Source organism: Manis pentadactyla, chromosome 3 (assembly GCF_030020395.1).
Source record: "Manis pentadactyla isolate mManPen7 chromosome 3, mManPen7.hap1, whole genome shotgun sequence".
Classification (NCBI taxonomy): domain Eukaryota; kingdom Metazoa; phylum Chordata; class Mammalia; order Pholidota; family Manidae; genus Manis; species Manis pentadactyla.
This window is the reverse complement of record NC_080021.1, coordinates 120,956,902-120,982,494: the sequence shown is the minus strand read 5'-3', so window position 1 is coordinate 120,982,494 and position 25,593 is coordinate 120,956,902. Positions and strand designations below refer to the sequence as shown.

General features: G+C 42.2%; 1 protein-coding gene across 2 annotated transcripts in view; it reads right to left on the bottom strand.

Moving 5' to 3' along the window:
- CCNY (cyclin Y) overlaps positions 1-25,593 on the bottom strand; it is a 271,410-nt gene that overhangs the window by 45,202 nt on the left and 200,615 nt on the right. For both annotated transcript variants that reach the window (XM_036920246.2, XM_036920247.2), the window contains exons 3-4: positions 22,741-22,775; positions 1,922-2,022 (exon numbers count right to left, since the gene is read on the bottom strand). In XM_036920246.2, coding sequence (XP_036776141.1) covers positions 1,922-2,022; positions 22,741-22,775 — 136 coding nt within the window. The remainder of the gene's footprint in view (positions 1-1,921; positions 2,023-22,740; positions 22,776-25,593) is intronic.

The window sequence follows — 25,593 nt, the reverse complement described above, 5'->3', positions numbered from 1 at the left end:
GTGGTGCAGAGAGATGTCTTTTGAATCAAGGAAGCTGTGGTACCCACACTGGATGTTCCATCTCAGCTGTGAGCTATCTTAACTGATGCAGCTCTCACTGCTTTTCCCTCCATGTAGTAGCTTAAAACAGTTTGTTTCAAAGTTTTAAGGGAACTTGCTGCCCACTTACACCAGGGATCCCCAGCCTAGGCTGCCTATTAGAATCTCCTGAGGGGTGGGGAGCAGGGGCACAGGAGTTAACAATCCAGATATGGAATCTGTAGGGTGGGACCTCAAACACCGGGGTGTTTTAAGTTCCCAGGTGACTCTCAGGTACAGCCAGGGCTGGAATCACTGACTGACCCAGACACACATTTTGGCTGGGTACTTGCACCTCCCAGACTTGACACTGAAATATCACATCATCACCCAGTTTTCCCACCAGGCTCCTAAGTGTCTGTGTCACAACCAGTGGCCATTTTAAGTCACCCAAAGGGGAAGCACCAAGCAACTGGGTCAGACCCATTTGTAAACCCCAAGAGCTTCCACTGACCCTGGATGTGAAGGTGTGCACTTGGCCTCTGTCCCATGAAGGGGATCCCAGGATTAAAGGGAAATTACAGCTTTCCTTCTGGGCTCCTTAGAGAGCTAATGCAGATGCCAACAGCCACATGGCACATAGATCTTCGGGGCTTTCCACTCTTCTCCACAGCTGCTAACTAGAAAGTACTTCCAGAAGGTACTACCCTGCCTACCTCCTGCCATAAACTTCAGGCCAGGGGTAGGAAGTGGCTCAGCCAAGGCCACACTATGGAGCTATGAGATAACATACCTTTTCCCAGTTATAATCACTGCCTGTTGGGGTTTTTGCCCACTGGGTTTTACCACATCCTTACATGCAAAATAATGAAGAAAGAAGCTACATTTCCATTCATATCTCAGAAACATGCAGCTCTACAGGACAGACAGCAACTTCCCACTAAGTGGGCCAATCTTCCACCTCCTCCTAGAGTGGACACTGTCCACAGAAGATGTCAAAGCCCCCACTGCCAGACTGAGGCTGTGATCACTGTCACATGCAGTCACATTCAGGCCTGGATTCCTACACCTGGAATCCTGGCCCCACTGGCAGAGAATGCTTCTTATTTAGAAATTTAAACACATATGTGCCAACTTGGATTTGTTGTTCAATATGTACTTTCTTAAATAAGTCAAGAGATAAAACAGTCCAATTGTTCACAGTTGAGCAGATGACTGGAGACCCCAGCAAGCAAGGCGTCCTGTGTTCTCTGTCAAAGTCTGTTAATTCTCAAATGCTGGTGGAGATATTATAGGAAAAGCCAGTGCTGCTTCCCTCTTCCTTCCCCTTTTAAAGGAAACCAAAGCCTAAAGGGAAGGGATTTTATCTAAAAACTCCCCTTCTCCCTTAAACTACTCTTGAAAATAAGGCCCCCGAGAAGGGTCTTACCCAAGCCCTCCCCGTTAGCGAGAGAGCCACGGTCAGAACCCAGCTTCCCGACTGCGGGCACACTCTTCCACGCCCTCAGGCCCGCTTTCTACTGTGGCCGCAAGTCTTCAACTGGGATCACACGGCCCTTCTCTATTCCAAAGGTAAAAGATTAGCAGACTTGGGCCAGGATGGCATTAATAAAAAGTGGGAAGACAAAAAGTAAGCACAGGAATTAAAAATATGCTTTAATCTACATTTAAAATAATTTCAATATTTTTACATGAAATTACTTTTATGTAAATAGTAATGTGCGTAAATATTTTGAATACCACATTTTAAGTAACAAAAATCACTTTTTAAAAAGACTTCCTGAACAGCCAATGGCCTCCTGCTGCCCAATCTTACCCCCTCCCAGACTCCACAACCAGTCAGTTAGGTGTCAGGTTCAACAACAGAAAAAGCATTCAGATAAGCAAAAATGTGTATACCCACCATTTAATTGTATACTTGAGGTTTGGTTGACTGACTGTGCTGTCATCTAGGAAAATAGTGGAGCAGGAGCTGTATTTCCTTGCTATTTGTCCTGGAGGATGCTAGAAAACAATGGCAACAAGACAAGGACAATTAAACAGGGCTCAAAATTCTTCCAAGGAACATCATCCCCTTACACTTGAGATCAGACCACAGAAGAAAAATTTCTTAGCAAGAAATGTTAATGCTACCAGCAAGAACAATACAAAATACTTTCTTCATACAATGAAATTCCTTGTTCTTCCACATGTAAAAATCACCACCACCACTCTTAGTCCCAAACCTGCTTCAGCGAGAGTACAGCACATTCTTTAAATATGCACGAGAGAATGTGTTGCAGGGTCCACAAAAATCACCTGCCTCGGGGCCTGTGTGAAACAAGAACTATACTGCTCATTATGCCATGAAAGCCCCTAATTAAGGCAGCATCCTTGTTTTATGCACCAAGATCAAGGCAAGAGACCACTGTACATTTCCTTTATTTTGGGGGTACAGTTAATGTGGGGCCATGGATAATGCAGCCAATACAAATTTAGAATCTCATGGCTAATCTGCTTGAATTTCAAGAGGTAAAATTATAAAAAAAAGGAAGGAAGGGAGGGAGAGAAGGAAAGAGGGAGAGAAGGAGAGAGGGAGGGAGGGAGGGAGGGAAGAAGGAAGTATTCCTTTGTTAAGAGCAAAATATGTTCTGCAGGGAAAGATTATCTGATACTTTTGAAAATACAACCAATGAGTGACCTTCAGGTAATGTGGCTGTTCTGTTGTATGGCTGGTTCTTTCACAACTGTATAAATTTTGAGCTATAAAAAACTTGAGAACTGAGAATTACTTCTGAAAGGTAGTGGTAAAGAAAGTATTAGATTAAATTGTACACTGATGACATCTAACTGAGTACTAAGTAGACTTTTGGCAACCATGTGGGTGACATGATTAGCAGACATCCATCTGGAGAGTTCTTGCTCAAAAGAAAGTTATGAAAAAAATAAAATCACCCAAACAAGTTTCCACTTGCCTGGTACTGTATTGATAGTCTAAGTGTCATTTTCAGCAACCAATAAAGAAGTTGGTTGCATGCTAAGGTTGCATGCAGCACCTGCCCCACTGCAACAGAACCTCAGTAACCACAGCAGATGATGGTGAAGGAAGCCTTGAAGCCAGGGAACAAATGCCCTGTTTGATACTTTAAAAATTACTTACTTAGTAAGGTTTCCTCTATAGTAAAATTACAGAAATATTTAACAGACTGAGAAATATAAAAAAGACGTTATAAACAGAATCTCCCCTCAAACGAAATAATAAAGGATAATCACTATGTGGAGTGTCCAGTTATTTGAATTACCACTAGAGGACACTGTGCCCCCAAAGCGTCATAACCCTCCCAAGCACTGGTTTATATAGAGTGCATAGGTCAGAAGGAAATAACTAGTCAGGAAATTCAAACGACAAGGCTTGTTCTTGAGCCTCCCTTCTTAAGCTCATATTGTTCTGTGCCTGTTTAGGGAAATAGCACAAAGAAAACTTTAATGTCAATTTTAACACAGCATTTTCACATCTATCAAATGAATCACAACATTCTTATTAGGACAACCCAAAGGCATTAAGAACAATTCTTTTTAAGCTCTTGTAGCAATCATATTTAAGTCACCCAAAAAACACTAAAACCTCAGAACCTATTAAGAGCTATTAATTTGGGTGGCAAGCTTTAAAAATATCATACATTTTCCCCATCAAAGCAAAATCTACTACAAACAAGAATCTCAACAGATAACATGTTTAACCCCAAAACAACCTCAAAAATTAGTTGATGTGTTAATGAATTTTTAGAGATAAAGGATAACTTTGGGAATAATTGCAACATTTTAGCAAAAGGACAGTAATAACTCACTTTTATTTCTTGTGAGGTTTCAACTATTTCCTCTAACACAAATTTCTTCTGGATTAAAATGTGATGGAAACCATAAAAAGAAGTGGTTTCCCTGAGAAACTATAAGCACCAGAGTCAAGAAGGAGAGATTAGAGATGCACTCAAGTGAGCACAGTACATCTCTTCACAATCTAAGAAACCATCTATGTGAACTAACAGGCAGGAGCTGCCCACAGCACACAGTCCCCACAGATCAAAACCAGCCTCCCAGAGGGGCCAATCCTGGCCTAGCAATCTCCCAGAGCAGGAGGGGGAAGGATAGCAAAGCCTCCCAGCACTGAGGGCTTGTGTGCCAAAGCCCTCAATTTGCTAGGCAGATGCCAACTCAGTTTTCAAACTGTTTAACAATTTCTAAATTGAATAAAAATCCTATGTGTTAAGTTACAAAGATCTTTTGTTTCAGGGTGTCTCATCACTCTAAAATCACATTTGGGCATTAAGTCATTTGTTGAATGTCAAGACTGCACAACTCATAGAATGTAAACTTCCCTTGATCTAAAATCTACATCACTAACAAGCTGAAATAACTGGAATTCCTCCAGCAGAAAAGCTCCTGACCTGGACTGCTTTCCTGGTCTGGTTTCTGCTTTGAACCATCCTACGTGGCAGAGGGAAGGGAGGGCCGGCCAGGCACCAGCACCTTCTGACAGGTACCGATGTGTGTCCTGTGATGTCAACAGCTTAAAACTCTCTGTGATGCCACTGTAGCATCAGACACATACACATGGAAGAGTGTATTCTAATTTAAGTATTTTGAATAAGGACTTGCTGCTTATGCTCAGTTTTAATATTATATAACATTTCATTACTTTAGTTGTCTTACGATTCTGAAAAATCAGTATGCTTGTATGTGTGATGTGACACATGGAGAATCTTCCAATCTTTGCCAATAAATAATGGCCACATAATGTGCTGGAGACAAGCTATTAGGAAGATGCTGGAGCCCCAACTGCAAGTATGACTCGGCCAAGGCCATAACTAGCTCTGGGCCCTTGGTGAGACACTTGGCCTCTCTCTCTGCACCCCCGTCTCCTCCTCTGTGAAGCAGAGATGGAAACAACAGGCCCTGCCTCACAGGTAGGTAGACAGGCCAGTATTTGTGAAGGGCTTGAGGCAGGGCCAGCACACAGGAATTACATCAGTACTTGTTAAGTAAAAAATACATTAAACTTGTCAAAAAAGTGACAGGAATGCTTTTTATGCCTCATGTCTGTAACACTTTAGTGCAAGCACACAAAAGAAAATACCTAAGACAATGTTTTAAAGAAAGGAAAAGGATGGGCATAACACCAGACAGATTTTACCAAGACGTGTCTCCCTTGGTAACAGAGACACTACAGTCAACCGTGAACTGCCTAGAAAGGAAGCCAACCAGGGAGAAGCCCAATGGGTTAGTTCTAAGGAAATAAAAGTTTTATCTTTGAAATAATGTATATTTTACAAATTGAATTATAAATACATAGAATAATGAAATTTTAGAACTAATCCACCTATTCACATACTGGCTTCAGTATAAAATAATTGACTATTTACCTCCAGATCCACTAACACAGAAAATGTTGGGCTGTGTATTTAAGATGATTTTACTGTTTTTGGTTTTAACCGTCCCCAATAATGAGCCCAAATAATGAGATTATCCCTTTGTATAGTTTTAGCTGGATGTCTGTCAGATAAAGGTATGTAGACACACAGGTGTGCGCGCACACACACACACACACAGTATAAGTGCAGGACAAGAAGAAAGGGGTACAGGGCTAAGCCCTCCATTGGACCCTCCCCCATAACCAGGAGGCCTTCTGCCAAATGTTCCAGCCTCTGTCCTCTGTCCCTGCCATCCCTGCTCACCACAGGCAGAGAACCAAGGGCCCACGGACAGCGCCCACTCACAGCCTTGCTTCCTCCTCCCTGGCCAACGATCTGTGGGGCCACCTCCTCTGTCCTAGGGGTCTGGCCCCACCTCCTGCAGGCCGGGGCTGGGGCATGACAGCCTCCTCACTCCCCACAAGCAGGTTTGCACCCTGTCCCTGCGACCCACACCCAAACCAGCTGCGACCCAGAAGGGCTCTCTGGCCTGACTTCTCTCCTGAGCTCACCAATGCACTGCAGTGTTCCCTAGGGGCACTTAAAATGGCAAACTGGACTGCTCTTCTGTTCAAGTATGACGGTTAAAACCAAAAATCGAGAACATATTCTTGGATCTCTGGTCTCTCTTTCCACTGCTCTCCTTACATCAAGCACTACTGATTCTACATCCTGAATCATCTTTCCTCTGCATCCCTCCAGCCACTACCACAAGCAAATGGCCTCCATCACTTCTCTACGCTTTGCTGTGATACCCAGCCTGCCTCTAGGTTCATTCCTCCCCGGACCAGTCTTCTTTGATGTCACTGTGATGATCCTGAGGTTCCCCACTGAGGGGGGACACTCGCCATCTCTTCATCTCTCCACTTCCTCTTCTATGTACACTGCTACACCTGGACATGATTAAATCATGACAGTAGCAACAGCTTTTATTTCATAGCCTTCAAATATGAGCCAACAGTGTTCTGGATATTTCACATGTATTCACTCACAGCTCACAAACACCTAGCAAGCAGGCAGAATTGTCCTTTTACAGGTGAGTCCAAGGAGGTCAGAGAAATAAATGGAATAATGTTTCCAAGGCCAAATCAAAGACACATCTGTCTGACTCCAAAGTCCATGCCTTTCTACCACAGCAAAAAGGAAGGCACCTTGTATCAACAAGCTGGCAAGCAGGAGCATAAGACCAGGGCGTGGGCCATGGGCAGTGAATAATGACACCTGCAGGATGCACTGCAGTGGGCCGTGGCAGGGACAGAACAAAGGGGCTCCTGTGGTCCTGCTGGGAGTTACCTAATGGGAGTTGGACACTCCAGGACAGGAAGGGCATGAGGACAGCTGAGTCGGAAAGCCTGGAGTTCGGGATGCAGTTCTGCCAGTGACAGACTGTGGAAACTTGGGCAAGTTACTTACATAGGACGACCATATGCCCAGGCTTGTTGGTTGGGCACAGTCCCAGTTTGCCCTGTTGTCCTCGAGTAACTGGCACTAGCACCTCTTATATACTCAACAGTGTCCTGTTTTGTGAAATACATTACAAGGTCACCCCATACTTTGCCTTCCCAGGCTTCAATGTCTTCATGGTACAATATGGAGAGCAGAACCTACCCTCATCGTGGTGGCACTGTGCTGTACAGGCTACATGGGTAATGCCTGGACAACCGAGACGTGGACATGCTCAAGGAGCATTACTAAGTCAATGACCTTGGTCTCTGTGCTCTAACTTTCCATTTTCAAGGACTGGAAAAAATTGACCTACTACTTTTTGGGGGTTATTATGATCAAATAAAAGTAAAGCATTAAAAAATAAGAGGTAATGTCATTAGCAGAAAAGAAGTTGTGAAAGTTTTTTCTAACAAATGATATAAATGAAATCTCCAAAAATAAAAACTCCAAATTTTTTTTTAATTCTAATTCTGAGGAAAGCAAACTATGACCTTGATAAAGAAAACTGGATTCTGTGTGCAGCCTCCTCAGAGCACAGAGCAATGGAATTTGCACAAGCATTCCTTCATTAAGCATTAACTGAAGGCCTGATGTATAAAACACAAAGGGGACAGAGGACAGAGTGGACGGCAGCTCAGGTGCCCATGACCACTACCTGTCACCACCCAAGCACTCACAGCATGCAGGTTGTCTCTCAAAACCATGGAGTCACACAGCTAATATGGAGTGGACACAAGGCCATTTGGTGAGATCCCAAGGTCTGTGCCAACTAGAGAACTTTTCTGAGGGCAAAGAGCTCACAGCTGGGAGATATCTCCAGAGGTAGGAGAGAAGGAAGCTCCTTCATCATCCTTCTAAAACCTTCCACAACCTCAAGGAGTTAACAAACCAATATTTTGTGGGAAGACAAGGAAGACTGGATGCCTGTGAATAAGATCAATTTTTTACAGCAGGGAAAGACTAAAAGGTCAAAAAAGCAAATCCTCATGGAATGAAGAACAGAAGTATATAATAGAATCATTACTCTACAAAAGCAGAAAAATAAACCAACATTGGATCTCAAGAACAAAAACTGGGGAAATGCCAAATTTAAAGAGATATTTTGCTCTGTGAGTCATGCATGCTATCATAACAAAATAATCACATTCATAATTTGCTCCAATTCCAGGTCAAATTCTGGCTTCACTATGGCTCTGTGCACTGACTATGTAATGAGGAGCACTTCTCCCCATCATAGCTTTTCCTGTGAGGTAAAATCCAGGAACATATCTTTTAGGACTGGCTTTGTACAAGGCAGGGTGTGATGGCACAGAGGGTGGCACAGAGGGCTGCCCCAACCTCCCTCAAGAGGCTTCTTTTCTGAACAGCAACTAACCCAGGGCTCACTGCTGCCTGAGTTCTCTCTGCAGCCACAGAAGAAACTAAAGCTTACTTTCTAAAATATCATTTTCTACTATTCATTTATTTAATGTAATGGTTAGGCACATTCCAGGTAGCCATTATTGGGGTAGGGTCAGTGGGGAGTAAGGCAGAGCAGATGCTTAACCAATATCAGTCCTAAAATGCTTAATTTATGAAAAGACTAAACAATGGGTTAAACCTGCCCAGAATATTAAAAACTCAAGTTTCTTTGTACTCTGTTTGAGCCCTCTTGTCCATTTACCTAGTAAGCCTGCTATTTAAATATGCCAAATAGTTGCACACCACAGATGTTTAAAGGCCTACACATATCCACCTCCACTGGTATTCAAACATGTCCTGCATGACAGAGAGGCAGGTGACAACTCTTCTCTTTCTAGGTGACTTGGCCTCACATAGCCAAGATGCATGAGAAGAAACAAAACCCAGGCACCTGTTTCCTAATAAAGTGCTCTTGCACACCACGTTACTCTTAAGAAACATCTCTTCAGATACAAGTAGAGGATTAAAGATGGAGGCATGAGAGGTGAGACAGAGGCTTCCTCCTAAAACCCCATGTAATATGAAAATTTAATTAATCCAACTAATCTTAAAAGAGCAACAGGGAAGAGGACTGTGCCAAACTGCATACACCTGGAGAAAACAATAAACCTCACAGGACAGGGTAACATACCAAAGCTGTGGCCCAGCAGGACCCAAGCACTTCACCTACCCCAGCTCACCAGCGGGAGAAAGAGTAATGGAGTTGGGAGGGAGTGGAGGCCAGGGACTTCTGAATACCTAACTCCGGAAATCTCCTCTGGTAGCAAAACCTACATTTCACGGTGCTTACATAATACTCTCATGATTATGGGCTTGGAAAGCTAAGACAGGCAGAATTCCTGTAGAGACTGAGATTTCAACCACTTGTGGAAAGCAGGGATCCATATCCTGCTGCTCTGGGAGAAAAGAAAGGCAGGCAGTCTGAGAGACTTCCTAACAGTAAGAGGGCTGCTAAAGGGGCAAAGATTGCACAGAGCTTACTGCTCAGGAGAAACTACAGGTAGACAAAATTGTCCAGGTGAACTCTGACAAGCAGATTGGGAGCTTTCACGATCTTAAGGCACTCCAGCACCCTGGCTGGCAACACAGCTCCAAGGACCTCCTTCGTGATACACAGTCTACTGTGCCTTTCTCCTGGCCAGCCTGACCTGGATCCCAAACCAGCAAGGCATTAGGCCAGCCAGAGGGAAGATCTGTCTACAGCGACTACAAACACAAAGCACAGAGGCTTATGCCTGTGTGCTCAGACCCCTGGTTCATGCAGTGAAGACAAGCATAGCAGCTGGAAAGCAAGTAGAGTTCTTTCCTCCCCCCAGGCACCAGTACTGCTCCCCTGTGACCCCAAACATTGCTTCACAGGCTGAGCAGCTCCAGAGAGTAGAGCTTCTTGGCACAAGAGGGCGCCATATACAAATATGAAATACCAAAGGAACCTGGATCAAAGAAAATATATGAATACAACTCCTGAGAAAGATTTAAGTGACATCAACCTAATGACTCCTCCTGAAATGGAGTTCAAAATAAATACTATTAACATGCTAATGGAGGTAGACAAAAATTCAAGAAATCAGGACTGAATTCTGGTCAGAGATCCAATCGTTGAAGAGCACAATGGAGGGTATTAAAAGCAGATTAGATACAGTGGAGGAGATGATAAATGAAATAGAAACTAGAGAAGAGTAATACAAAGAAGCTTAGGCACAGAGAGAAAAAAGGATCTCTAAGAATGAAAGAATATTGAGAGAACTCTGTGCCCATCCAAACAGAACAATATTCGTATTATAGGAGTACCAGAAAGAGAAGAGAGAGAGAAAGGGATAGAAAGTGTCTTTGAGAAGGTAATTGCTGAAAACTTCCCCAATCTGGGGAAGGAGATATTCTCTCAGGCCATGGAGATCCACAGATCTCCCAACACAATGGACCTATGCAAGACAACACCAAGACATATAGTAATTAAAATGGCAAAGATCAAGAATAAGAACAGACTATAAAAAGCAGCCAGAGAGAGAATAACATTACATAGAAAGGAAAGTCCATCAGGCCATCATCAGGCACCTCAGCAGAAACCTTACAGGCCAGAAGGGAGTGGCATGATGCATTTAATGCCATGAAGCAGAAGGGCCTGGAAGAAGATTACTTTATCCGGCAAAACTATCATTTAAATTTGAAGGAGGGATTAAACAATTTCCAAATAAGCAAAAGCTAAGAGAGTTTACCTCCCACAAACCATCTATGCAGTGTATTTTGGAGGGACCGCTATAGATGGAAGTGTTCCTAGGGTTGGATAGCTGTCACCAGAGGTACTAAAACCACAGTAGGGAGGGTGGGGCACCTGAATGCGAGGCAAATGCAAAATGAAATTGACTATCCACAAAACCAATCAAAGGATAGAGAAAAAGTACAGAATTTGAGAGCTAATATATAAAGAATGAAGGAGGAAGAAAAAGGAGGAGAAATAGAAAAGAACGTTTAGATTGTGTTTGTAACAGCATACTAAGTGAGTTAAGTTAGACTCTTAGAAAGTAAGGAAAGTAACCTGGAATCTATGGTAACCACGAATCTAAAGCCTGCAATGGCAATAAGTACATACCTATCGATAATCACCCTAAATGTAAATGGACTGAATGCAGCAATCAAAAGACATAGAGTTACTGAATGGATAAAAAACAAGACCTGGGGAACCAAGGTGGCGGCATGAGTAGAGCAGCAGAAATCTCCTCCTAAAACCATATATATTTTTGAAAAATCAACAAATACAACTACTCCTAAAAGAGAGACCAGAAGACACAGGACAATAGCCAGACTACATCTACACCTGCGAGAACACAGCGCATCACGAAGGGGGTGAGATACAAGCGGCGGTCCGGCAGGACCCTAGCACCTCTCACCCCAGCTCCCGGCAGGAGGATAGGAGTTGGAGCAGGGAGGGAGAGGGAGCCCAAGCCTGCTAAACACCCAGACCTAGCCATCCACACTGAGAATGCAGATACACAGTGTGTGAGGTGCTGGATAATAGGGAAAAAGGACAGTAAAACCTGCGAGTAGATCCCTGCAGCCAGCACCCCCAGGACAAAGGAAAGCGATTGCTTTTTGAAAGTCTTAAAAGGACAGGGACCCCACAGCTGGACGGAAACGTACCAGGACACTTAGCCCAGCAGCTGGGAATCCTGGGGAACTCCGTGCGCCCTAACTTCCTGGGTGGCAGCACAACACGGAGGCCCCTCATGGCGATAAACAGCATCCTGCCCGTTCCCCCTCCAACGTGGATCATCCATATTGGAGAAGAAGGCTGAGGATGGCAACGCCCACAGCAAACGTGGAGCTCCACAGCGGCTGGGCAAGAATTAGAAACCCCGCCTGCATGCAGCTACCCAGCACAAGCGGCTAGGGGTCGCTGTTCTCCCAGGAGAGGAAGGCCACAAACCAGCAACAAGGGACTTTTTCTTAGCAAACACACGCACCAGCTCCCCACAAATACCTCTATCACCATGAAAAGACAGAAGAATTTGATACAGACCAAGATCACAGAGGCAAACCCTGAGAAGGAGATAGACCTAACCAATCTCCCTGAAAAAGAATTAAAAATAAAGCTCATAACCATGATGATGGAGCTGCAGAGAAATATACAAGAGCTAAGGGATGACGTCCAGAGGGAGATAACAGAACTGAAACAATCTCTGGAAGGATTTATAAGCAGAATGGATAAGATGCAAGAGGCCATTGATGGAATAGAAACCAGAGAACAGGAACGCATAGAAGCTGATGAAGAGAGAGATAGAAGGATCTCCAGGAATGAAACAATACTAAGAGAACTCTGTGACCAATCCAAAAGGAACAATATCCGCAATATAGGGGTACCAGAAGAAGAAGAGAGAAAAGAAGGGAAAGAAAGTGTCTTTGAAGAAATAATTGCTGAGAACATCCCCAAACTGGGGGAGGAAATAGTTGCTCAGACTATGGAAGCACACAGAACTCCCAACAGGAGGGACCCAAAGAGGACAACACCAAGACACATAATGATTAAAATGGCAAAGATCAAGGACAAGGACAGAGTATTAAAGGCAGCTAGAGAGAGAAAAAAGGTCACCTACAAAGGAAAACCCATCAGGATATCATCAGGCTTCTCAACAGAAACCTTACAGGACAGAAGAGAATGGCATGATATATCTAATGCAATGAAACAGAGGGGCCTTGAACCAAGGATACTGTATCCAGCACAATTATCATTTAAATATGAAGGAGGGATTAAACAATTCCCAGACAAACAAAAGTTGAGGGAATTTGCTCCCACAAACCACCTCTACAGGGTATTTTAGAGGGACTGCTCTACATGGGAGCACTCCTAAAAAGAGCACAGAACAAAACATACAACATATGAAGAATGGAGGAGGAGGAACAAGAAGGGAGAGAAATAATCATCAGACTGTGTTTATAATAGCTCAATAAGCGAGTTAACTTAGACAGTAAGGTAGTAAACAAGCTAACCTTGAACCTTTGGTAACCACGAATCTAAAGGCTGCAATGGTATTAAGTACATATCTTTCAATAATCACCCTAAATGTAAATGGACTGAATGCACCAATCAAAAGACAGAGAGGAACAGAATGGATGAAAAAGCAACTTCCATCTATATGCTGCCTACAAGAGACTCACCTCAATCCCAAAGACATGCACAGATTAAAAGTCATGGGATGGAAAAACATATTTCAGGCAAACAACAAAGAGAAAAAAGAAGGTGCTGCATTAGTAGCATCAGACAAAATAGACCTCAAAACAAAGAAAGTAACAAGAGATAAAGAAGGACACTACATTATGATAAAGGGCTCAGTCCAACAAGAGGAGATAACCATTGTAAACATATATGCACCTAATACAGGAGAACCAACATATGTGAAAAAAATACTAACAGAATTAAAGGAGGAAATAGAATGTAGTGCATTCGTTTTGGGAGACTTTAACACACCACTCACTCCAAAGGACAGATCCACAAGACAGGAAATAAGTAAGGACACAGAGGCACTGAACAACACACTAGAACACATGGACCTAATAGACATCTATAGAACTTTACATCCAAAAGCAACAGGATACACATTCCTCTCAAGTGCACATGGAACATTCTCCAGAATAGACCACATACTAGGCCACAAAAAAGAGCCTCAGTAAATTCCAAAAGATTCAAATCCTACCAACCAACTTTTCAGACAACAAAGGTATAAAAACTAGAAATAAATTGTACAAAGAAAGCAAAAAGGCTCACAAACACATGGAGGCTTAACAACATGCTCCTAAATAATCAATGGATCAACGACCAAATTAAAATGGAGATCCAGCAGTATATGGAAACAAATGACAGCAACAACACAAAGCCCCAACTTCTGTGGGACGCAGCAAAAGCAGTCTTAAGAGGAAAGTGTATAGCAATCCAGGCATATTTAAAGAAGGAAGAACAATCCCAAATGAATAGTTTAATGTCACAATTATCAAAACTGGAAAAAGAAGAACAAATGAGGCCTAAGGTCAGCAGACGGAGGGACATAATAAAGACCAGAGAAGAAATAAACAAAATTGAGAAGAATAAAACAATAGAAAAAAATCAATGTAACCAAGAGCTGGTTCTTCGAGAAAATAAACAAAATAGATAAACCTCTATCCACTCTTATTCAGAGAAAAAGAGAGTCAACACAAATCAACACTATCAGAAACGAGAAAGGAAAAATCATGACGGACCCCACAGAAATACAAAGAATTATTAGAGAATACTATGAAAACCTATATGCTAACAAGCTGGGAAACCTAGGAAAAATGAACAACTTCCTAGAAAAATACAACCTTCCAAGACTGACCCAGAAAGAAACAGAAAATCTAAACAGACCAATTACCAGCAACGAAATTGAAGCAGTAATCAAAAATGTACCGAAGAACAAAACCCCCGACCAGATGGATTCACCTTGGAATTTTATCAGACATACAGGGAAGACATAATACCCATTCTCCTTAAAGTTTTCCAAAAAACAGAAGAGGAGGGAATACTCCCAAACTCATTCTATGAAGCCAACATCACCCTAATACCAAAACCAGGCAAAGACCCCACCAAAAAAGAAAACTACAGACCAATATCCCTGATGAACATAGATGCAAAAATACTCAACAAAATATTAGCAAACTGAATTCAAAAATACATCAAAAGGATCATATACCATGACTAAGTGGAATTCATCCCAGGGATGCAAGGATGGTATAACATTTGAAAATCCATCAACATCATCCACCACATCAACAAAAAGAAGGACAGAAACCACATGATCATCTCCATTGATGCTGAAAAAGCATTCGAGAAAATTCAACATCCATTCATGATAAAAACACTCAACAAAATGGGCATAGAGGGCAAGTATCTCAACATAATAAAGGCCATTTATGATAAACCCACAGCTAATATCATACTGAACAACGAGAGGCTGAGAGCTGTTCCTCTGAGATTGGGAACAGGACAGGGATGCCTACTCTCCCCACTGTTATTCAACATAGCACTGGAGGTCCTAGCCATGGCAATTACACAAAACAAAGAAATACAATGAATTCAGATTGGTAAAGAGGAAGTCAAACTGTCACTATTTGCAGATGACATGATAATGTACATAAAAAACCTTAAAGACTCCACTCCAAAACTACTAGAACTAATATCGGAATTCAGCAAAGTTGTAGTATACAAAATTAACACACAGAAATCTGAGGCTTTCCTATACACTAAGAATTAACTAATAGAAACAGAAATCAGGAAAACAATTCCACTCACAATAGCATCAAAAAGAATAAAATACCTAGGAATAAACCTAACCAAGGAAGTGATAGACCTATACCCTGAAAACTACAAGACACTCTTAAGAGAAATTAAAGAGGACACTAACAAATGGAAACTCATCCCATGCTCGTGGCTAGGAAGAATTAATATCATCAAAATGGCCATCCTGCCCAAAGCAATATACAGATTTGATGCAATCCCTATCAAATTACCAACAGCATTCTTCAATGAACTGGAACAAATAGTTCAAAAATTCGTATGGAAGCATCAAATAGCCAAAGCAATCCTGAGAAGGAAGAATAAAGTCGGGGGGATCTCGCTCCCCAACTTCAAGCTCTACTACAAAGCCACAGTAATCAAGACAATTTGGTACTGGCACAAGAACAGAGCCACAGACAAGTGGAACAGAATAGAGACTCCAAACATTAACCCAAACATATATGCCCAATTAATATACGATAAAGGAGCCATGGACATACAATGGGGAAATGACAGTCTCTTCAACAGAAGGTGCTGGCAAAACTGGACAGCTACATGTAAGAGAATGAAACTGGATCACTGTCTAACCCCATACACAAAAGTAAATTCGAAATGGATCAAAGACCTGAATGTAAGTCATGAAACCATAAAACTCTCAGAAAAAAACATAGGCAAAAATCTCATGGACATAAATGTGAGTGACTTCTTCATGAACATATCTCCCTGCGCAAGGGAAACAAAATCAAAAATGAACAAGTGGACTATATCAAGCTAAAAAGCTTTTGCACAGCAAAGGACACCATCAACAGAACAAAAAGGTGTCCTACAGTATGGGAGAATATATTCATAAATGACAGATCGGATAAAGGGTTGACATCCAAAATATATAAAGAGCTCACACACCTCAACAAACAAAAAGTAAATAATCCAATTAAAAAATGGGCAGAAGAGCTGAATAGACAGTTCTGTAAAGAAGAAATTCAGATGGCCAACAGACACGTGAAAAGATAGATGCTCCACATCACTTGTCATCAGAGAAATGCAAATGAAAACCACAAGAAGATATCACCTCACACCAGTAAGGTTCACCACCATCAAAAAGACAAACAACAACAAATGTTGGCGAGGTTGTGGAGAAAGGGGAACCCTCCTACACTGCTGGTGGGAATGTAAATTAGTTCAACCATTGTGGAAAGCAGTATGGAGGCTCCTCAAAATGCTCAAAATAGAAATACCATTTGACCGAGGAATTCCACTTCTAGGAATTTACCCTAAGAATGCAGCACTCCAGTTTGAAAAAGACAGATGTACCTCATGTTTATCACTGCACTATTTACAATAGCCAAGATATGGAAGCAACCTAAATGTCCATCAATAGATGAATGGATAAAGAAGATGGGGTACATATACAGAATGGAATTATTACTCAGCCATAAGAAAAAAACAAATCCTACCATTTGCAACAACATGGATGGAGCTAGAGGGTATTATGCTCAGTGAAATAAGCCAGGCGGAGAAAGACCAGTACCAAATCATTTCACTCATATGTGGAGTATAAGAACAAAGGAAAAATGAAGGAACAAAACAGCAGCAGAATCACAGAACCCAAGAATGGACTCACAGTTACCAAAGGGAAAGGGACTGGGGAGGATGGGTCAGAAGGGAGGGATAAGGGCGGGGAAAGAGAAAGGGGGCATTACGATTAGCATGTATAGTGTGGGGGGTGCACGGGGAGGGCTGTGCAACACAGAGAAGACAAGTAGTGATTTTATAGCATCTTACTATGCAGATGGACAGTGACTGTGAAGGGGTATGTGGGGGGAACTTGGTGAAGGGGGTAGCCTAGTAAACATAATGTCCTTCATGTAATTGTAGATTAATGATACCAAAAAAAAAAAAAAAAACCACCTGGCCATGTTTCTTTAACAATGTCAACATCATTAAAGGCAGAGATCTCTGCAGATGAATGGAGACTGAGGGGCCCCAACAAAATGCCATGTGTGATCCCTTCCTGTAGCCAGTACCAGGGAAACCATGCCATGCAGCACCAAGGGGCTGCTGAGCTCAGGGACTACATATGGATAGTCACTAAAGAGAACTGCACCAATGTTAACTCGATTTTGATACTGATATTGTGGTTACACAAATTACCCTTGTTCTTAGGAAATAAAATAGTGGAGTATTAGGAGGTAAAGGACATGATATAGGCAACTTACCCCCAAATAGTTAGGGAAAAAATGCAGGATAATGATCAGATGAGCAGAGGTAATAAAACACTGGTTGAAAACTGGTGAATCTGGGTAACAGGTGTATGGGAATTTTCTGTATGATTACAACTATTCTGTAAGTGAAAAATTTCAAAACTACATATATATATATAACACAGAAGAGACTAACACAGAGGTGCTGGGGGATGGGAACTCTGCTAGAAGGACTTTTCTGACAAGGCCCTTCCTTCTTCCCAGACCACCTGCTGTTTTTGCTCCTCTCTATTCTAGAAGTCCCTGAGCTAGGTGACAAGGCTGTAAACTGAGGCAGTCAGGACAGCAGTGAAGCAAAAAATGACACAGTGTATAGTGAAGAGGCTGAAGCATCGCATAGGGCAGAGAGCGCCTGTCCTGCTGCTAGGAGAACAGCTGCCCCTCTGCTCTCAGTGAAGGACGACAAAGGAGCCGGAAGTCACAGATGGAGGTCACATGAGATCCGCTCCCTCTGGCTCCAGTAGGGGCCAAGCAATGTGAATCCCAGGCAGGTGTGGTTAAGGCTTTGTGCTGGCATGGTCAGGGATGAGCTCCCAACACCACATACAAAAATCAGGGCTTCAAGCACGGCCACCACCACTGAGAGCTTTCTAGGACAAACCAGAGCATAAGTCTGGTGGTGGCTTCATTGGTGTGTCTTGAAATGGACAATGTAGTTTCCAAAATGACCTACAAAGGCAGAAAGCAGCAACTCCACCATCAGCTATCCCGCATTGTTCAGACCATCACGCATTGTCTGTGCCTCATACCCAGAGTGACATAATGAAGAGAGGGAGGTGGGTGAGGAGGAGTAAGGACAAATTAGGAAAGAGAAAGTCTCCTACAGACATAATAACCAAAACACTCCAGGAATGACATCCTACACAGACTTCTCATCTTTATCAACACTTGTGTGTACATGGCATTGTCTTTCGAGACATGCTGCAAATAAATAAACAAATAAAATTGAGGAGAGAGAAAAAGCATCTCCCCCATTTCAATATCCTTTGTGTCAAGTGGAATGAGTGGTACGGGAACCCAACGATCAAAGGTCTCTTTAGTGAGGTGGGAAATCCAATACTCTGTACTATTGTTGCAATGTTCTTGTACATGGAAAATTACTTCAAAATCTAAGTTGGATTCTGTAATCTTACCAGATTTTTTAAATCTTACTTTCACACTCTCTAAGCATACTGCATTGATGGTAATAGAGCAGTTGCTCTATCAACTTTAGTTCTATGAAGAACTCAAATTGAGGGCAAATCTTTGAAAAAGGCAAAAAGTGAGGTTTCGAATTTCTTAAAATTTTAGTTTCTGGATCACACTTACTTCATTCCTTGAATTGTATAGCTCAACAGATGCAGAGGATCACCAGAATAGACACCAGTTCATAAGGGATCTATTCCTAATCCACTCAAAAGGCAGAAATCAATTCAGAATTAACTAGTGAAGAGAACCAAAAACTCTCTACAGTAGTATTCCTAAAAGTGGCTGAACAGAATATATTCCACCCTGAATAATTATGAAAAAACTACATCCATACTCAAAATACCAGGCAGACTTCCTCAATTCTCATAATGAACTTGGCAAATTAAGTAGAATTTACCTGTATTCTAACAGACAAGAACTTTAACATCATCAATGTTATTTGTATGGTGCTGTAATTAGTTTGCAGATCCCCTTCCTTCCCATTTTATCACCTGAGTCAGGAGGGCAGGGATTCTGACCTGCTTGCTCTCTGAGGCAGGAGAACTGGCACTCCAAGACTTAATCAAAGTCTCCCAATTATTAGGCAGTAGGTCTAGGGCTTAAACAAAATTGTTTTGGCTCCAAGAGCAGCTAACAATGTGACTCTTGCTTAACTGATAAGTAACACTCTCTACTTGATTGCCTCAGAGTTTCTAGAACTATCACCTGTCTCAATATTAAGAGAAATACTGAATGTTTTGCATGAGGGTAAGGGAGCCTGGTCATTCAACTCCTGATTCACTCTGGTTAATACCGATTTTTTTTTAGCTTCTTAGAATGATCAATTCACTTTAGGAATGCTGTCACCAAGTGGCAAGAGGATATCATAGAAAATTTAGGCTAAAGTAAAAGGCATTAGTTTTCCCTAAGTTTCAGGAGAGTGATTCCACTCTCCAGACACCTACAATGCCACCCAGAGTTTATAATCATAGTTTTACATTTTAATTAAAAGATTCACTGAAATAGTTAACCTTAAAGAAAAAGCAAAGCCAAAACGTTGGCAAATTTTAAATAATGTATAAATTTTAAATAAAGCCTTTTACACAAGCCTTTTTAAAATCTCTCATAATGTGTTAAATTTTCCTATAACTGCTAAGTCTAATTACACCTAAAGCATAGGTGCTGATTAGACTATTACTTACTGTCATAACCCCCAGAGGGATTTATCCTCAAATAGTTGCAAGCGTTAGAACCTGTAATTCTTTTAGAAGGAGGCTCCCTTCACTCAATCGTTTATGTCTCTTGCCTATTTGAAGCCAGGTGAAGTCCATCTCTTTTCCATCCTGGGGTTCCACTCTCTGTGACTCTTGCCCTGGGCAATGTTGTCTAAGTCTACTCCTTTCACTTACTAACATGGGCCGCTAGCTGACAGCCAGAAAACCCACCTTCTTTTCCACCTAGTGGAAGTTATTTCCCTTGGAGTTACCACTGTCCAAGGAGGAGAGGTCAACTGCCCCCCTTAAATGACCCACCTACAACTCACTGCTTCATTTTCTCCAACAGTAGCCTCTGGGTAGATTATCTTAGCAACATGTACTAAGTAGGTTCTTTAGAAACCTGAAGAAATTAAAAGAAACAACATCCTTCACAGTAAAGCACATAAAAAATAGAAAAGGTTTATAAACAAAGGCAAAGTCACTTCATTCCAGAGTTCAACAACAAATGACATTACAAATTTTAGTCACGGCCCACATTCAGAAACAGGGCCTACAGATGATCTGGAAAAAATGTAATTATAAATGTTATCTCTAACTTCAGATAATCAAAATGTGCCCAAGTGGGAGCTGGTGTTACCATCTGAGAGGCACACTGAAGGGGAGTCCTAAAGCCAGACCACGTGGGCTCCCCTGCTCTTCTGAGTAACTTCATGCCTCACTTTTCTCATCTCTAAAATGGGAATGGTAAATAGTAGCTACCTAGCATGGTTACTGAGTAAGTACACTAAACCAATTACAGCAGTGCCTGGCACAAACATAGTCAAGCACCCAACAGCCTATACTGACTATTATTTGTAGTACTACTTACTCTTTCTCTACTGCTCTAACTCATGACATCCAAGTATTGCAAAACATGAAAAGCACACTTGGTTTATTAACCTAATTGAATCTGTTGGTCATTTCACCCAAACTGTATTTCAGTTGCTTGGAATGGCTTCTCCCAGCATGGGCAGAGCTGCGCACTGCTTCGCAGCTGCAAGGTCTTCTGTCCTGTAAGACAGCAGAGGTTTCTTTGACATAGGCACGGCATCTGAGCAGATCTCAACAACTGTGAGACATCACTCTGCGTCAAGAGATGAGAGGTTTTACAGAAGAGGGTGGGCTGGGCTGTGACCCAGAGGATACAGTTAGAACGCACAGTCTTCCACTCAGATCCATGGGCTGCGTGGGGCCAAGAGATCCTGGCCCAGTGTGTGGCAGGTGCCAGGACCGTGTGCAACGCAAAGGGTGAGGGGCCGTGGGGAGAATATGACCACATAAGGTGACATGTGTAGAGTATGACAACGGACTTGTGGACTGGCACTATGAGAGTACAGCTCTGTTGTCAGCCACTGGCCACGTGGGGCCCCCATCCCCTCTTCACCATTCCTCTCTTAGCACCACAGTGACAGCACAGGTGGGGTGGCCTGGCTGTACTTTCAGCTCTTCTGCACTCGCAAGCTCCCTGGCAGACATGCTAAGGAGTGGAAAGTGTTCGAGGGCTCCCAGCAAGTAGGAAATGCAAGTGTGGATTTACAGAATTCACATCACCCCCAACATCTACGTCCAGGTGTATACTACTGTGAGGAAAAAAAAAAAGGCCTAGCAATTTTCACCATATTTTCTTCATGACATACACTGTAATTTCACACATGCTTAATTTACACGGACACTTCAAAATTTGAGAGGGCCAGAGAAGGGGTCACAGATTGCCTTAAGAATCTGGTAAAAACTGTAGGCTTTCCCTCTGACCTTGAGAAACTGAACATAAACATATATACTGATGTAGCCTATGAAGGAATAACCCATCTCCTAAGGGCCAAGTCTGGAGCCCCTTGAAAGCATGGACCCCGCTTATGAATTTCTTTTCAACTGCTTTCTGTCCAGATTTTCAAAAGGCAGGAAAGACAGTGTTATGGCTTTAAGCCTCTTTAACACATAGCTTCGGTGCCAAGTACTTCAAGATCTCCAAATACTTAAATATAGACTGTCCAGAAATGCCAAGAAAATCCCTTGTACAGTCAAGTATGTCATTATTGTTTACAATATGAGAATTTGTAGCATACTTATTTTGGTAATTTACCTACTTTATCATTAGATACCTCATGGTAATAGTTTTCTTTCCTAAAGAAAGGGGCACATACCCAGAGGGAGAGGAAGGGAGCCCTGTAACCTGCCCAGCATCAGGGCTCCACCCTCCTGAGGGATGCGAGTCAGGGCACCAAGGGGGTGTGCGGTTTCGGTGGGAGGGTGGGGAACATATGAAGTCAGCCAGCTGCACATGCTGCTTGAGAATAAGGGTGACATATTTCAAAGGGATGCTTCATGCATGGCCAGCGGGGGAGGGAGCTACTGCTCAGAAAGGCCATAAGACAAAAGCTGAGGTTTTTCAATCCTTTTAAAATTAAAGAACTGTCAAGTTGGTCCTTTTTTTGAGTACCAGAAGAACAGAACATGCAGACTCTTTTGGACCTACAAATAATTAGGGAGAGGAAAAAGTGCATGGAGGCAGAAAGACTCATGAAAAACAACTGTGTTGGTTCTGATGAAACTTGAGTTAGAGAGAAAAAAAGAGGAATGGGGGTTGGGTAGAAGGAGAAGATTAGAAATTTAACAGGAGTGGCTTTCATTTGGACCTGTGTAGTGTTTGTTGTGGAACTGTTTGCACACATCTTCCCATGAACAACCACAACCTGGGGCTTCTGGAAAAACATCTGGGACAAATACCAAGCCATGCTTTTCTAATTACAAACCAAACTGAGCATAAGTACACTGCAACATTCCTCATGTTTTTCCAAATACTGACGAAATTCATGACCCATTTGCACTATCACAGACATGTGATCTAAGTTCTTTACACTGTATAGTCATTAAGAATACAGGGAGACAGCTTCACTTACATGGTTAATGAAGAGGCTCTTGCGTTTTTCTCTCACTGTGAAAACAAAAGATGCGACAAAAATGTTACATAACCGTATGCCGACCCCTTGCAGGTTGCTGAGGACTAAGTTGCTGTGTGATGGTCCCATCCTTCCATCAACCAGTATACAGTATACCCAGTTGTTCAAGAACTGTATCTAAGAATATATGGCCTCACACATACTGATCTAAACTTGGCTAACAGCAGTAACATTTATACACACCCACTTAAACCATAGCTCCCCAACTGCAGCCACCATTAACTGTGGGGTAACAGCTTCCCAGGAACTGAGTAAAATAGCATTCATCTTACAACACTTGAATGCATTCAGTGATTTAAGATGATTAACAAGTAATACGACTATTCATTTGTAGCCCAACCAGACCCATAAAGGTGCATACAATTTGGGTGACATAAAATAACCCTTGACATAAAAAAATCCCAGAGCAGCACTGAGACACAGGATGGATCATGCACATCAGAGGTCTCATTCATCACGGGAACCAGACCTCTCCAGGCTGGGTGCTGGTGCACAAGACTGGGCATCTGCTTAGGGCCCTCCCACAGCACCAGCAGTACCCTCTCTCTCCAGGAGGCTGGCAAACTTGCTGTTAAAAATACTGCCCTGTCTGAAAGACTGTTCCTCACACTGCCACCCATGCACCTTTCCCTTGCACTGATTTTGTTTTCTTTACTTTCTCTGTCATAAATCATAGCCATGAGTACAACTATATTTTGAGTGCCAATGCCTTCTACTGAATCACTGAAACTGGGAGTGGTGGTGGGGGCCCCCAGCACAGCTGCCATGCAGAGGAGAATGAAGGGCAAGGGAGTGATGGGGAGAAGGTAGGTGCTTCCTTAGTTCATAAAGGCTTTCAGTCTCCAGTTCCAATGACTCAAGGTTTGTGAGATACCCTGCTACCCTACAGTGAATGATGCATTGCCCCATAACCTAGCTGGAACTGGACCACGGGAGGAAAAACAATAAAGTAAGTGGACTCTCTTATACTAGTGCCACCATAAAGATGGATAAAATTACCCAAATCAAATTTGTCTTTAAAATTAATTTGAAATCACTGAAGCAACTAACCAGTTCTGAAACTCTAAAGTGTTTTAGCCATATTTTGAAGCAATATGCCAACTCGTTTCTGATATTTGGTTTTAGACATTTTTTCAAATTCATTTTATTATCATTAATCTACAATTACATGAAGAACATTATGGTTACTAGACTCCACCCTTCACCAAATCCCTCCCCACAAACCCCATTATAGTCACTGTCCATCAGTATAGTAAGATGCTGTAGAATCACTACTTGTCTTCTCTGTGTTGCACATCCCTCCCTATGACACCCCCCCCCACAATGTACATGCTAATCGTAAGGCCCCCTTTCCTTTACCCTGCCCTTATCCCTCCTTTCCCACCCCTCCTGTACAGTCCCTTTCCCATTGGTAACTGTTAGTCCATTCTTGGGTTCTGTGATTCTGCTGCTGTTTTATCCCTTCAGTTTTTCTTTGTTCTTATACTCCACATATGAGTGAAATCATTTGGTACTTGTCATTCTCCACCTGGTTCATTTCACTGAGCATAATACCCTCTAGCTCCATCCATGTTGTTGCAAATGGCAGGATTTGTTTCCTTCTTATAGTTGAATAATATTCCATTGGGTATATGTACCACATCTTCTTTATCCATTCATATATTGATGAACACTTAGGTTGCTTCCATATCTTGGCTAGTGTAAATAGTGCTGCAATGAACATAGGGGTGCATCTGTCTTTTTCAAACTGGAGTGCTGCATTCTTAGGGTAAATTCCTAGGAGTGGAATTCCTGGGTCAAATGGTATTTCTATTTTGAGCTTTCTGAGGAACCTCCACACTGCTTTCCACAATGGTTGAACTAATTTACATTCCCACCAGCAGTGTAGGAGGGTTCCCCTTTCTCCGCAACCTCGCCAACATTTGTTATTGTTTGTCTTTTGGATGGTGCCCATCCTTACTGATGTGAGGTGACACCTCACTGTGGTTTTAAGTTGCATTTCTCTGATGACAAGTGATGTGGAGCATCTTTTCATGTGTCTGTTGGCCATCTGAATTTCTTCTTTGTAGAACTGTCTGTTCAGCTCCTCTGCTCATTTTTTAATTGGATTGTTCACATTTTGTTGTTGAGGTGCGGGAGTTCTTTACATATTTTGGATGTCAACCCTTTATCGAATCTGTCATTTATGAATATATTCTCTCATACTGTAGGGTAACTTTTTGTCCTATTGATGGTGCCCTTTGCTGTACAGAAGCTTTTCAGCTTGATATAGTCCCACTTGTTCATTTTTGCTTTTGTTTCCATTGCCCAGGGAGATATGTTCATGAAGAAGTCGCTCATGTTTATGTCCAAGAGATTGTTGCCTATGTTTTTTTCTAAGAGTTTCATGGTTTCATGACTTACGTTCAGGTCTTTGATCCATTTCGAATTTACTTTTGTGTATGGTGTTAGACAGTAATCCAGTTTCCTTCTCTTACATGTAGCTGTCCAGTTTTGACAGCACCATCTGTTGAAGAGGCTGTCATTTCCCCATTGTATGTTCATGGCTCCTTTATCATATACTAATTGACCATATATGTTTGGGTTGATATCTAGGGTCTCTGTTCTGTTCCACTGGTTTGTGGGTCTGTTCTTGTGCCAGTACCAAATTGTCTTGATTACTGTGGCTTTGTAGTACAGCTTGAAGTTGGGGAGCAAGATACCCCCAACTTTATTCTTCCTTCTCAGGATCGCTTTGGCTGTACGGGCTCTTTGGTGTTTCCATATGAATTTTTGAACTATTTGTTCCAGTTC